The sequence below is a fragment of the Bos mutus genome, unplaced genomic scaffold (genome assembly GCF_027580195.1).
Source record: "Bos mutus isolate GX-2022 unplaced genomic scaffold, NWIPB_WYAK_1.1 CTG200, whole genome shotgun sequence".
Lineage (NCBI taxonomy): Eukaryota > Metazoa > Chordata > Mammalia > Artiodactyla > Bovidae > Bos > Bos mutus.
Window position 1 is genome coordinate 136,906 of NW_027219453.1, and position 13,214 is coordinate 150,119.

At 38.6% G+C, this 13,214-nt stretch overlaps 1 protein-coding gene across 1 annotated transcript; it reads left to right on the forward strand.

Moving 5' to 3' along the window:
- The first annotated feature begins 4,483 nt into the window (after positions 1-4,483).
- On the forward strand, positions 4,484-5,419 carry LOC102276409 (olfactory receptor 52H1). Its single transcript, XM_005906887.1, has one exon. The coding sequence runs from the start codon at positions 4,484-4,486 to the stop codon at positions 5,417-5,419; it is 936 nt and encodes a 311-aa protein (XP_005906949.1).
- Positions 5,420-13,214: the final 7,795 nt, after the last annotated feature.

Consider the following 13,214-nt stretch of genomic DNA (forward strand, 5'->3'; position numbering starts at 1 on the left):
CCCTTATCCTCCTGCCTTCAATCTTTCCCAGCATCAGGGTCTTTTCCAATGAGTCAGTTCTTTGAATCAGATGGCAGAAGTATTGGAGTTTCAGCTTCAGCATCAGTCCTTCCAATGAATATTCAGAACTGATTTCTTTTAGGATGGACTGGTTGGTTCTCCTTGCAGTCCAAGGGACTTTCAAGAGTCTTCTCCAATACCACAGTCCAAAAGTGTCAATTCTTCGGAACTCAGCTTTCTTTATGGTCCAACTCTCACATCCATACATGACTACTGGAAAAACCATAGCCTTGACGAGACGGACCTTTGTTGGCAAAGTAATGTCTCTGCTTTTAATATGCTGTGTAGTGTGTCTATACATGATTTACATGTGAAAGTGAAAGTGTTAGTCACTTAGTCGTGTCTGACCTTTTGCAATCCCATGGACTATAGACTGCCAGGCTCCCCTGTCCGTGGAGTTCTCTAGGCAAGAATACTGGAGTGGATTGCCATTCCCTTCTCCAGGGGATCTTTTCGACCCAGGAACTGAACCTGTATCTCCCGCATTGCACACAGATTCTTTACCATCTGAGCCACAAGGGAATATCTAATGGTTCTAATTTCTCTATGAAGTAAAATAAAACATTATCTGTTGAGAAAGAGGAATTTGGGGATAGTTAATGTGCTTAAAAGAGAGTAGGGAAAAAATCCAGAGAATTCCCTGATGGTTCAGTGGTTAAGGCTCTGTGCTTTCACTACTAACGGCCTGGGTTCAATCCCTAGTCAGGGAGTTAAGATTACACCAATCTTAAAAAAAAAAAAAAGTCATACAGGGAGACTGAGTTGTACAAGATCATGTTGTTGGACCATTGGAAAGTGTTGAGGATAAAGTTTAAGGCTGATGATTATGAAATTTGGGGAACACAAATATACTTAACTAAGAAATACTTTTCCATCATGACGTAGAGTACTTACTAGGTTTTTTAATCTAGGAATTATATTTTGCCATTTATATATCATGGAAGCTCAGTGGAGGGAGGGCAGCAAAATATTTTAAGAGAGTAGTTGAAATGATGACTCGTAGATGTTAAACTACATAAAGAGGGATGCAAAGACACATGGATACTGAAGGAATGAGAGTGACAAAGTCAGTGCTGAAGAGGCATTGAGGTTCTTGAGGAACAGATTGGTAATAGGTGACTCACATCATAGGAGAGATATAAAACCGTATTTGTGATTTATGAGGTTAGTCAATCTGGGGTTACAATACTTCAAAGATATGGCCCTGGAATTGGGTGGGCTGATCATCAGTAACAAAATAAAGTCATCCAGCGTGATGCTGTGCTACTTTGAGGGGAAAATTTTGGGTAGGTAAAGGGCAAGGATGTTAAACTTGTTGCAGATAATAGCCAGATATATATCTTCAAATAATAAAGGGAATTACAAGGAAGTCTGTGACAGATAATAATAAGAAAATAAAAAGTTGGGTAAATGAATAGCTTATTTCTAACAAACATTGTTTATACTAAATGAGTACTAAGAACGGATGTCTACAGGCAGTATAACTTACACTTTCACTTAGGAGTGTTCCTCTTAATAGTGAAAAGTATTTGTTGTTTCATTTAATACATTGAAAGGTAAACTTTACCTTTTCTTATTTTCATTTTGTAAGGTTTGTGTTCTTTGTCTATAAAGTTGTCTGATGGTCCCAGGTTTATCCTTTTGTTTTTATCTTTCTGGGTACTTTGCTTTAGATCTTTTTCATGTGAGCAACATATAATCAGATTTTATTTTAAAAGACTTCATTGATACCTATGCTTTTAAGTATGCTGCTGCTGCTGCTGCTGCTAAGTCACTTCAGTCGTGTCTGACTCTGTGCGACCCCATAGACGGCAGCCCACCAGGCTCCACTGTCCCTGGGATTCTCCAGGCAAGAACACTGGAGTGGATTGCCATTTCCTTCTCCAATGCATGAAAGTGAAAAGTGAAAGTGAAGTCACTCAGTCCTGTCCGACTCTTCATAAACCCATGGACTGCAGCCCACCAGGCTCCTCTGTAGAATTCAGAAATCTACATTTACAAAAGTTTTAAATTTATTTATATTATTTTTGGCTGTGCTGGTCTTCGTTGCTGTGTTAGCTTTTCTCTAGTTGTGATAATGGAGAAGGCAATGGCACCCCGCTCCAGTACTCCTGCCTGGAAAATCCCATGGATGGAGGAGCCTGGAAGGCTGCAGTCCATGGGGTCGCTGAGGGTCGGACACGACTGAGCGACTTCACTTTTACTTTTCACTTTCATGCATTGGAGAAGGAAATGGCAACCCGCTCCAGTGTTCTTGCCTGGAGAATCCCAGGGATGGGGAAGCCTGGTGGGCTGCCGTCTATAGGGTCACACAGAGTCGGACACGACTGAAGTGACTTAGTAGTAGCAGTAGCAGTTGTGATAAGCAGAGTCTACTCTTGTGTTGTGGAGTACCAGGCTCTAGGACATGCAGGCGTCCTTAGTTGCAGCACATGGGCTCAGTAGTTGTGGTTCGTGGACTGTAGAGCACAGGCTTAATAGGTGTGGTACAGGGGCTCAGTTACTCCAGGGCATGTGAGATCTTCATGGACCAGGGATCGAACGCATGTCTTCTGCATTGGTAGGCAGATTCTTTACCACTGAACCAGGAGGGAAGCCCCAGACATCTACATTTTAAATAATAAGTGATGTGCTCAATATTACACTAATTTGCTATATGTTTCCAGTTTTCTGTTTTCTTTATGTGCCCAAATTTAAATCTTTTGCTGTATAGATGTCATGTATATACAATTTTCCACAGACTGCATAGAGAATTTTGGTCATAGACACAGTGGTCTAGGAAAAGACTCCTAGAGTTTGAGTCCCAGCTCTGCCATTTCCTCATTGTGTGGCAGTGGCAAGTTACTTAACTTCTCTTTGCTTCAGTTTCTATATCTTTAAAATATAGATAATGCTTTTATCTATCTTATTGTTAAGAGGAGCATAGAAATGATTTCATGTAAAGAGCTTTAGTTTTGTGTAGTGTAATGAAAGTTCTCAAAAATTGTTAACTCTTACTATGGTAGTAGTAGTGACTCAGTTGCAGTAGTTAGTTGCTCAGTTGCATCTGACTCTTTGCGACTCCATAGACTGTAGTCTCCCAGGCTCCTCTGTCCATGGAATTCTCCAGATAAGAATACTGGAGTGGGTTGCCATTTCTTTCTCCAAAGGAAAAGAACTCTTACTAAGAGGTTGCTTATTTGCTTTTATCTTGGTTCAGAATTTAGAATATATAAATTCTATATTTCTTTCACTAGAAATCATCTCTGTCTTTATCCAAAGCACATTTGAAATAACTGCCTTATTAAATCCTAAGGGTGTGTTGGAGGCTGGCTACATATCTTTCTCATATTATCCTCCATGGTGAGACATTAACACAGCCTCAGAGCACATTATGGTCTGCAAATCCCAAGACTTTCTAGAGTCAGGGAAATCATTACAACTACAATAGGGTTGGTGTGTCAAATTACAGTTCCAGGTTTATGTCTTTCCTTAAACCCTACACCCACTACCTCTTCTCAGTTTTTCTCATCTAACAGAGTACTGAAGAAGTCACCTGAGGTAGAGTGTTGTTGTTTGTGGACTTTAATGGTCTTGGCTCTGCCAGTTACTAAAGATGAGATCTTGGGTAAGATAGCTCTCAGAGTTTTAGTTTCTGTTAAAAGAAAATCAAGAGAATAAAAATAATCTCAGAAGATTGTTCTAAATGAGATAATACTTTATGAGACTGGTCTATGGGAGGAGCCTGTAATGATAAAGTGCCTCCTTATTTTTCCAATTGAAATGCCTTACTTTTTGGACTTTCTTGGTGGCACAATAGGTAAGCATCCTCCTGCCAATGCAGAGGACACATGTTCGATCCCTGGTCTGGGAAGATTCCACATGCCCTGGAGCAACTAAGCCCATACGCTACATCTATTGAGCTTGGGCTCTAGAGCCCAGGAACCACAACTACTGAGCCCACACGCTGCAGCTACCAAAGCCCATGCACCTTAGAGGCCATGCTCCACAACAAGAGAAGCCACTGCAATGAGAAGCCCATGCACCACAGCTGGAGTAGCCCCCATTTGCCACAACTAAAGAAAGCCCGTGAGCAGCAACAAAGACCCAGCACAGCCCCAAATAATTGTTTAATAATGCCCTAATTTTCTAATTCTCTTTTTTCTCAGATTATAGTTAGATTATTTTTCTCTATACTCATATCTATACAGCAATATATTACATTAACCTAGGCAAAACTCAGTCATTAAAATGGAAATAACATTTTATGCAGTTTGAAGAAGACTTTGGAGAGACCTGGTGCTTAGTATCAGGAGTACTAGTATTTTAGAATCTTTTTAGAGAAGATAAGCATCGCTGTTAATAGCAAAGGGAGGTTATTTCTTGGCATATGTTAATTACATATAATTTGTTTTAGCACACAGAACCTGTTAATCAGATTTCAATGGCCATATACAACCTAACTGGCTACAACACGGGTTCCTTTACCCTTTTGGGGATCCCTGGACTTGAGCAGTACCACGTCTGGATCAGCGTCCCCTTCTGCCTCATCTATCTTGTGGCCATTGTGGGTAATAGTGTCCTTCTCTGCCTCATTGCAACGGAGCACAGTCTTCATGCGCCCATGTTCTTTTTCCTTTCCATGCTGGCTATTACTGATCTTACACTGTCTACCACCTGTGTCCCAAAATCTCTGAGCATCTTCTGGTTTGGTCCCCAGGAAATCAGCTTTCCTGGCTGTCTCACACAATTATTCTTTCTGCACTACAGCTTTGTTCTGGACTCAGCTATACTGCTGGCCATGGCATTTGACCGCTATGTGGCCATCTGTTCACCCTTGAGATACAACACTATTCTGACCCCCAGGACCATTGTCAAAATTGCTGTGGGAATCTCCTTCAGAAGCTTCTGTGTTTTTGTCCCATGTGTTTTCCTTGTAAATCGTCTACCCTTCTGCAGGACACGTAACGTCCCTCACACGTACTGTGAGCACATAGGTGTTGCCCGACTAGCCTGTGCTGACATCTCCATCAATATCTGGTATGGGTTTTGTGTTCCCATCATGACAGTAATTATAGATGTGATTCTAATTGCTGTCTCCTACATCCTTATCCTCTGTGCTGTATTTCGCCTCCCTTCTCAGGATGCTCGTCAGAAGGCCCTGGGCACCTGTGGTTCCCATGTCTGTGTCATCCTCATGTTCTATATACCAGCGTTCTTCTCCATCCTTGCACATCGCTTTGGACACAATGTCCCTCAGACCTTTCACATTGTGTTTGCCAACCTCTATGTTGTCATCCCACCTGCCCTGAACCCTATCGTCTATGGAGTAAAGACTAAGCAGATACGAGAGAAAGTCATTCTTCTGCTCTTACCCTAAGAGGTCCCATTGATACATGCCTGAAGTCTAGGTGGCAGGGGCAAGTCCCTAGTCCACTTTAAAGACTAAATCTGTCACTTTGACCCCAGAGAAGGGACTGATAAAAAAATTTCTTATTAATCAAAAGTGTGATTTTTTTTGTTTCTTTATTATTTTAAGCAGAAATCTTCTCTGCCATTCCGGCTACAAAAAAACAAATTTTTAGTCTAGGAAACTTTTTGATTTTAGGAATCAAAAAATTTTAAATTTCTTTTTATTTCCCCAAGCTGATTGTAAAATTTTAAATGAAAAACAATAAAATAATCAGCATCTTTTTTTCTCTATAAAGACGTTTCTAAAGAATCTGATTTTTTTCAGATTTATACATCATAGTAGTTTCTATGACTTGCAGAGCAAAGGACTTCTACCATGACACTCTGTGAGGTTCTGGATTTTTAGTTTGGATACTTCAGTCGGATGGCATCAAGTATGGCTTCTGGCATGTTCTTGGTGCATAAACATTGTTTATCTAGAAAAAAATGGCAAATAATCATGAATGACTAAGTTGAGGATGCAGATGTTTATTTTAGATCAAGGGAGAAGGTGATGATGAAACCCAAAGCTCATTTTTCACTCAATCTCATGAAAAAACCAAGCTAGTTGGGGTGGGTACAGTCCTCTAAGTAAGAATATACAGAGGAAGCTAAATTCCCATGGCCAATAAGATGAAAAAGTATGTACAGATTAAGATGTGGTTTGAAACTTGACCAATTAGAAAAATTGCTAGCTCCAAGTCTCTTCTTTATTCTTATATCCCAAAAGAAATGTAGTCTGATGGCAAAAACGTATCTCTGTTTACATTATTCATTGTCTTTTCAAATCCAGTATGCTTAAGTTGGTTATAGTGAGTCATTCAGTCACTAAATCAGTCAAGGAATAACAATTTTTGGTGTTTGATGGGTGCCAGTGGTAGCTGATGTCTGAAATCCTCCCATATTTACTGTGACCTTAAATCCTACTGCTTTTTCTAAACAACCTCTAGATTCATCAGTCCAGAGTGAGCATTCCCTCCCCTTACCACAGAGGGTCAAACACTCATCACTCTTCATCTGAATAAAAATATCAGAGTTCTACACGGTTTCTCAAATTCTGGATTGCGTTCTCACCTCGATGTTACCCCTTCACTCACATGTCACTAGATTTACATTTCTATGTAATTCTCAACATAGAATTTTAGTATGAAAGATACATTCTTTGGACTCAGAGACTCAAGTTTGCATGCTCTTTTACTGTGGGACACAGGCACATATGTTGTTTCCAAAATTATTTGCAGAATAAAAATACTATGAGGTATAAGTAGCAGAGAAAGTAAAAGTAAAACAAAAAAACTGAGAAAGATATTTTTTTTTTTAAAATAAAAAAGTAGCTAATACAGTTTCCACATACCATGAATTCCCATTCTCTCATTGCACATGGGTCAAGAATTCAGTTCTAGGTTATGTGAGAGTTAAGCATGATTTAGTTGCATAATTCACAGCATCTATACATTAGAAGCCAGTCAAGTGTTCAGAGAAGTAAAACTACTTATTTCTGAAAGGACGAGCAGAAAGCGGTATCTTCAGAGACCTCTTAGAGAAAAGGCACAAAGTTATGTAATTAATCACATTCTTTTGGAATATGTAATTTCATGGAATTCTTCAGTCCCTTATTCCAGTACAGATCATTAGAACACCTTAACTTACCATTTAGTAATAACTAAGAGGACCTAAAAAGCCTCTTGATGAAAGTGAAAGAGGAGAGTGAAAAAGTTGGCTTAAAGCTCAACATTTAAGATCATAGCATCTGGTCCCATCACTTCATGGGAAATAGATGGGGAAACAGTGGAAACAGTGTCAGACTTTATTTTTCTGGGCTCCAAAATCACTACAGATGGTGACTGCAGCCATGAAATTAAAAGACACTTACTCCTTGGATGGAAAGTTATGACTAACCTAGATAGCATATTGAAAAGCAGAGACATTACTTTGCCAACAAAGGTCGGTCTAGTCAAGGCTATGGTTTTTCCAGTGGTCATGTATGGATGCGAGAGTTGGACTGTGAAGAAAGCTAAGCACGGAAGAATTGATGCTTTTGAACTGTGGTGTTGGAGAAGACTCTTGAGAGACCCTTGGACTGCAAGGAGATCCAACCAGTCCATTCTAAAGGAGATCAGCCCTGGGTATTCTTTGGAAGAAATGATGCTAAGGCTGAAACTCCGGTACTTTGGCCACTTCATGCGAAGTGTTGACTCATTGGAAAAAACTGTGATGCTGGGAGGGATTGGGGGCAGGAGGAGAAGGGGACGACAGAGGATGAGTTGGCTGGATGGCATCACTGACTCGATGGACGTGAGTTTGAGTGAACTCCAGGAGTTGGTGAAGGACAGGGAGGCCTGGTGTGCTGCGATTCATGGGGTCGCAGAAAGTCGGACACGACTGAGCAACTGAACTGAACTGAACAATTTAGTGGGGAGGTAATATAATGCTAGTCTCTTTAAGCCTCGTTTAGTCCATGTATTCTGGGGCATTCAGAGTACTAAGTGGACATTAGCAATCATTATTCATTCATTCAACAATGTTTAGCAAAATGCTTGACACAAAATTTAATATCTGAAACACTGGGCTAGGTATTGTTTTCATCATATTGAACAAAATCGATATGTCCCCCATTTAGTGGAAATTGTTATCCAGTGATGGAAAAAAACCTTGATCATAAAAACGCCCAAATGAACATGTAATTTCAGATTGCATTAGGTTTTAAAATGGACAGAAACTAACCCAAATGTTAGAAGCAGTGCCTTTGGAGAGAAACTATCAAAGGAAAGCAGCTTCAAATTAGGCTTTCAAAAGGCCTGACCTGAAAGAAAGAAAATTTTCTCTAAGAACAATGAGAATCATGAGAAGTCAGGCAAGCAGGGGAAGGTGGATGGCATGATTTAAGCAGAGGAGGTGAAATATCTGTACACTGAAAATTATAAAACATTTATAAAAGTAATGAAGACCAGTTTTCCCATTATTCAAAAGTAGAGCATTTCTATAAAACTTTGCATAAGCCAAAATGGCTTAAAGCAAAAATTACCTTAAGACACATCTTGCCAACAGGTGCATAAAATAAGTTGAGATACAGTGTAGATGATCAATGACACAGTTCAAAGTTATGATGACTTGATGCTGAGATACTGAGAGTAATTCCTGGGAAAGGAGATTGGTAGGACCACTCTTGCTGCTCTGGGTGTGCACTGTTCCATAATATCTGGTTGCAAAACAAATGTTGAACATGATTATTGCTTTTCACTTTTTTTTCTTACAATACAATAGTTCTCTTCAGATTTCTTTCAGCTGATGAAAATAGTTACTAAAGTGTCTTTTGTAAAAGTAAAGGAGTATGAAGCAAACTTTCAAAAAGTGGAATATCTGTAAATGGAAAGATATCTCATATTCTTGCATGGGGAGAATGAATATTGTTAAAGTCTTCATACAACCCAAAGACATCTGCAGATTCAATACAATCTTTATTAAGATTCTAATGGCATTTTTCAGAAATATAGGAAAAATCATCCTAAAATTTGTATGAAACCACAAAAGACCTGAAGAGCCAAAGCAATCTAAAGAAGGAGCTGGAGACAACACAACTCCTGATTTCAAACTATAAAGCAGTAGTAATCAAGTGATTACTACTTGATTATACAATGATTATAGAATGGCACAAAAACCCAATATATGGATCAATTGAACAGATAAGAAAGCCAAGAAATAAATCCTCGCATATATGGTCCACAAGGGCACCAATAGAGAAAGGATGTTGCTATTATTATTTAGTGGCTAAGTTATGTCCAACTCTTGAGACCCCAAGCTGGGCTCCTCTGTCCATGGGATTTTCCAGGCAAGAATCCTGGAGTGGGTTACAATTTCCTCCTCCAGAGCATCTTCCTGACCCAGGGATTGAGCCTGCCTCACCTGTGTCTCCTGCATTGGCTGGCAGATTCTTTATAGCTGTGCCACCAGGAAAAGGATAATCTATTTAATAAATGGTATTGGAAAAACAATATCCACAAACAAAATGATAAAACTGGATTCTGATCTTACATTATTCACAAAATTGAACTCAAAATAGATTGTTTTAAACATATGAGCATAAATTATAAAATTCCTGGTAGCAAACAAAGGGAAAAAGCACTTGTACATTGATCCTGACAATGATTTTTTGGATGATAGCCAAAGCACAGGTAAAATCAGCAAAAATAAATAAGTGAGATTACACACACACAATGATATATTGTTCAGCCACAAGAAAGAAGAACATTTTACTGCTTGTGATCTACACTGATGAAAGGTATCGTGCCAAGTGAAATTAGCCATACAGAAAAAAAGAAAAATACTGTGTGGTTTCACTTATATGTGAACTAAAAAGATTTTTTTTCTTTAAGTTGAACACATAGAAACAGAGAGTACAATGGGGATTGGGAGGCATGGGGAGATGTTGATCAAAGGGTACAATGTTTCAGCTATAAGCTTGTATATAAATAAGCTCTGGAGGTCTAATGTGCAGTATTATGACTGTAGTTAATAATACTGTATTGTATACTTGAATTCTGATAAGGGAGTAGGCTGTAAATATTTTCACCACACACACACACACACACACACACACAAATATGTAACTTTATGGATGTGTTAATTAACTTGATTGTGGTAAATATTTAATAATGTATATTATATAAAGCTACCATGTACACTTTAAATATATACAATATTTTTTTTGGCCACGTGATACAGCTTGCTGGATTTTAGTTCCCCAACCAGATTGAACCTGGGCCATAGCAATGAAAGCCCAGAGTCCTAATCAGTGGACCACTAAGGACTTCCCTAAATATCTACAGTTTTATTTGTCAACTATACCTAAATAAAACTGGGAAAAAAGAAAAGCAGACATTTATGGATGAATAAACTTGCTTATTATTTTTATGTCATATATAAAATGTATGCTTGTTTTCTGAGAACAAACAAACAAAGGGATTAGTATGTATAAAGACACAGTTGAAAAAAGGCTCAGTGCTTTAAAGGAACTGGAAACTGATGGGGATGGAGTGGCTATAGGTAGAGGGAATAAAAAAAAGTGAGACTGCAGAAGGTACAAAAATCCAGATCATTTAAGAAGTTTGTTTAATATTTTAATAAAAATTTAAAGCTATAGAAACTTTAAGTAAGGTGGCAACAAAGCCCCAAATTGTATTATAAAACATTATATATAAATCTTTTGTTTTAATGATGGGGTTTGGGATAGTTTTGAGGGAGGAATGGAGAGGGAGGTCACTGGATAAACAACCACCCATTCTCACGCACCTGGATGTGGTGAGACCAAAAGAAAAACCTACCGCCTTCAGTAGCCTGATGAAAAGGCACAGCCAATGTCAGTTAGAAATGATCCAATAGAATGCCTGTCTCTGGGGCTGAGTCCTTGTGAAGTAACTCAGATTCACAGAGTTATTTTATTGTACAAAATAGCTAAGTGGGAGTCCAAGTAATTGATAGGGGCCAAAATTAACATGTAAAAAATAATAAAAAGGATAAGGAAATTTCCACTTTCATTTAATTGCTTAATCCCTTAATCATTTAAAAAAGAGTAACACAATTTCTAGTTAAAGAAATTGTTAATGTATGATAGTAATTGAATTTTGGAGACTTTCATTTTAAAATAGTTGATTTGTACTCCTGCATGTAGCAGGACCAGCTATTTATTAAGGCAGCTCTCCTAGATCATGCTAACAGAACTATAAGATTTACATGTAAAATTATAGTTGGTGTGTTGCTGTTATTTAAGTTGGCATGAAGGATGGGATGTAATTCAAATTTTTAGGGTATGAATTATAAATAAAGAGGGCCGGGACACCAGAGTATATTCCTATTTTAATTCAGTAGAAATCAATAATTGATTCACTAGAAAACTCTTTTTATAACATCAGGTTATGGAAACATTAAGTTGTAAGTTCTACATAACCTTTTGTAAGGACCAAGTGTTCATATAAAACTCACTTAATCTACCTGTAACCAGTTCTTTTGCACCTAATGAATAGCCAGAAATGACAGATGTCTTCATAAAGGGACAGATGACACCAAAGGTAAGATTTGGAATTTTCTGTGACTTAAATGTACATACTTTTCTTATGTGAATTCTGGTTCAAGAAAATTCGACTTACAGTACCTCAGAGAAAACTCTGGTAGGCATTTGACTGATGTTTTCAATAGTCTTTCAATGTTATATATATAAAAATAGCCATTGAAAATGGAATTATTTGTACTCAGTGTCCAACCAGAAGAAAACCTGCCCAGGGATGAGATAAAAACAAAAATATGAGCAATTTTAAAGCTCACTTTGAGAGTTATTGCTGAATGTCTTTGTAAACTTAAGACAGAAAGACTAGATTTACCAAACTCAGGAAAATTGACCTGGTCCTTAGAGTTGTAGGAGAAACACCTCTTAGTTCTAAATTGAGATCTGAGCCCCCAGAAAGCCTGACAGTATCAACAGGCAGATCGAAGGAAGACAGAGTGAGAATGGATCCAGAAGATGTTTAAGGGGAAACAGTATTATACAGTAATTTGGTTAAAAAATTCATGTAAGTAGAGAAGTGTGACACTCGCAGAGCTTAGGAACATTGAAAGGAATGGGTTTGGGGTGTTATGAATGCAGTCTGGGACACAATAGCTTTGAATCTAAAGTGGGATATTTAGCCAAAGATGTTCCAAATAGGATGCCCTCTTTGATACTCAAAAACCATTTCTCATGTTGTCCTCATGTGGGAGTTCCAACCAACTTTCCTGTTTTCCAGTTTTTATGCTCTCATCTACGTATATATGTGTCCTCTGGGGGAAAATAAAAGACTCAAAAATTCATTGTAGAGTTTAGTAATGCAGATCCTGGGGCCTCACTCTGAAAAGCAGTGTTAGATTATCTGAGGTGAGCCATCTCATCCTTCTAACAGGTCCACTGTGAATCCACCACTGTGCTAAGTATTTTCATAGGCACTGTCCCACATTTTTGTCCTAATTTGTAAATCCTTACATAATCTTGAGATCTTCTGATCTTGGATCTCCTTGCCAAGATCTTAGAGGCCATACATGCTCAGCTGGGGACTCTTTGTGACCCCATGGACTGTATGTAGCCTGCTGAACCCCTCTGTTCATGGGATTTCCTAGGCAACAGTACTGGAGTGGGTTGCCGTTTCCTTCTCCAGGGGATCTTTCCAACCCAGGGATCGAACCTGGGTCTTCTGCATTGCCATTGGCAGGCAGCTTCTTTATCACTGAGCCACCAAGGAAGCCATAATCTTTAGAAGTAGGGACTATATAATATATGTCAATTTCCTGTTCAAAGTCATTTATATGGTGATGGCATGACCTTGAAACCTAGGTGGCCTGATAGGTGGGCACACATGGCCACATACCTATAGTCACAGAGTTCACATGCAAATATAAAAACAAAAACATACCCTGAACAGTGTTAGCTCACAGACCCAGGCAGGGTTAATATAGTCTTCTTTATCCTCTTCCCTTGAGAGTGAGAAAAGAAGGTGTTAGAGTCCCTCAGGCCCTAACTTTTTACCTCTTCCCCTCATTGAACAATGACCAGGAAAAAATAAATAAATAAGGAGATCAACCTGTCTATTAGTCCTTTCCTTCCTCCTCCACTTAGTTCTTTGGGTGATGTGTTTGGTCCTCTTGCAGATTTTCTGTGTGTCTATCATCATAATCTTTATTCTCTCCATTTGACCCAATAA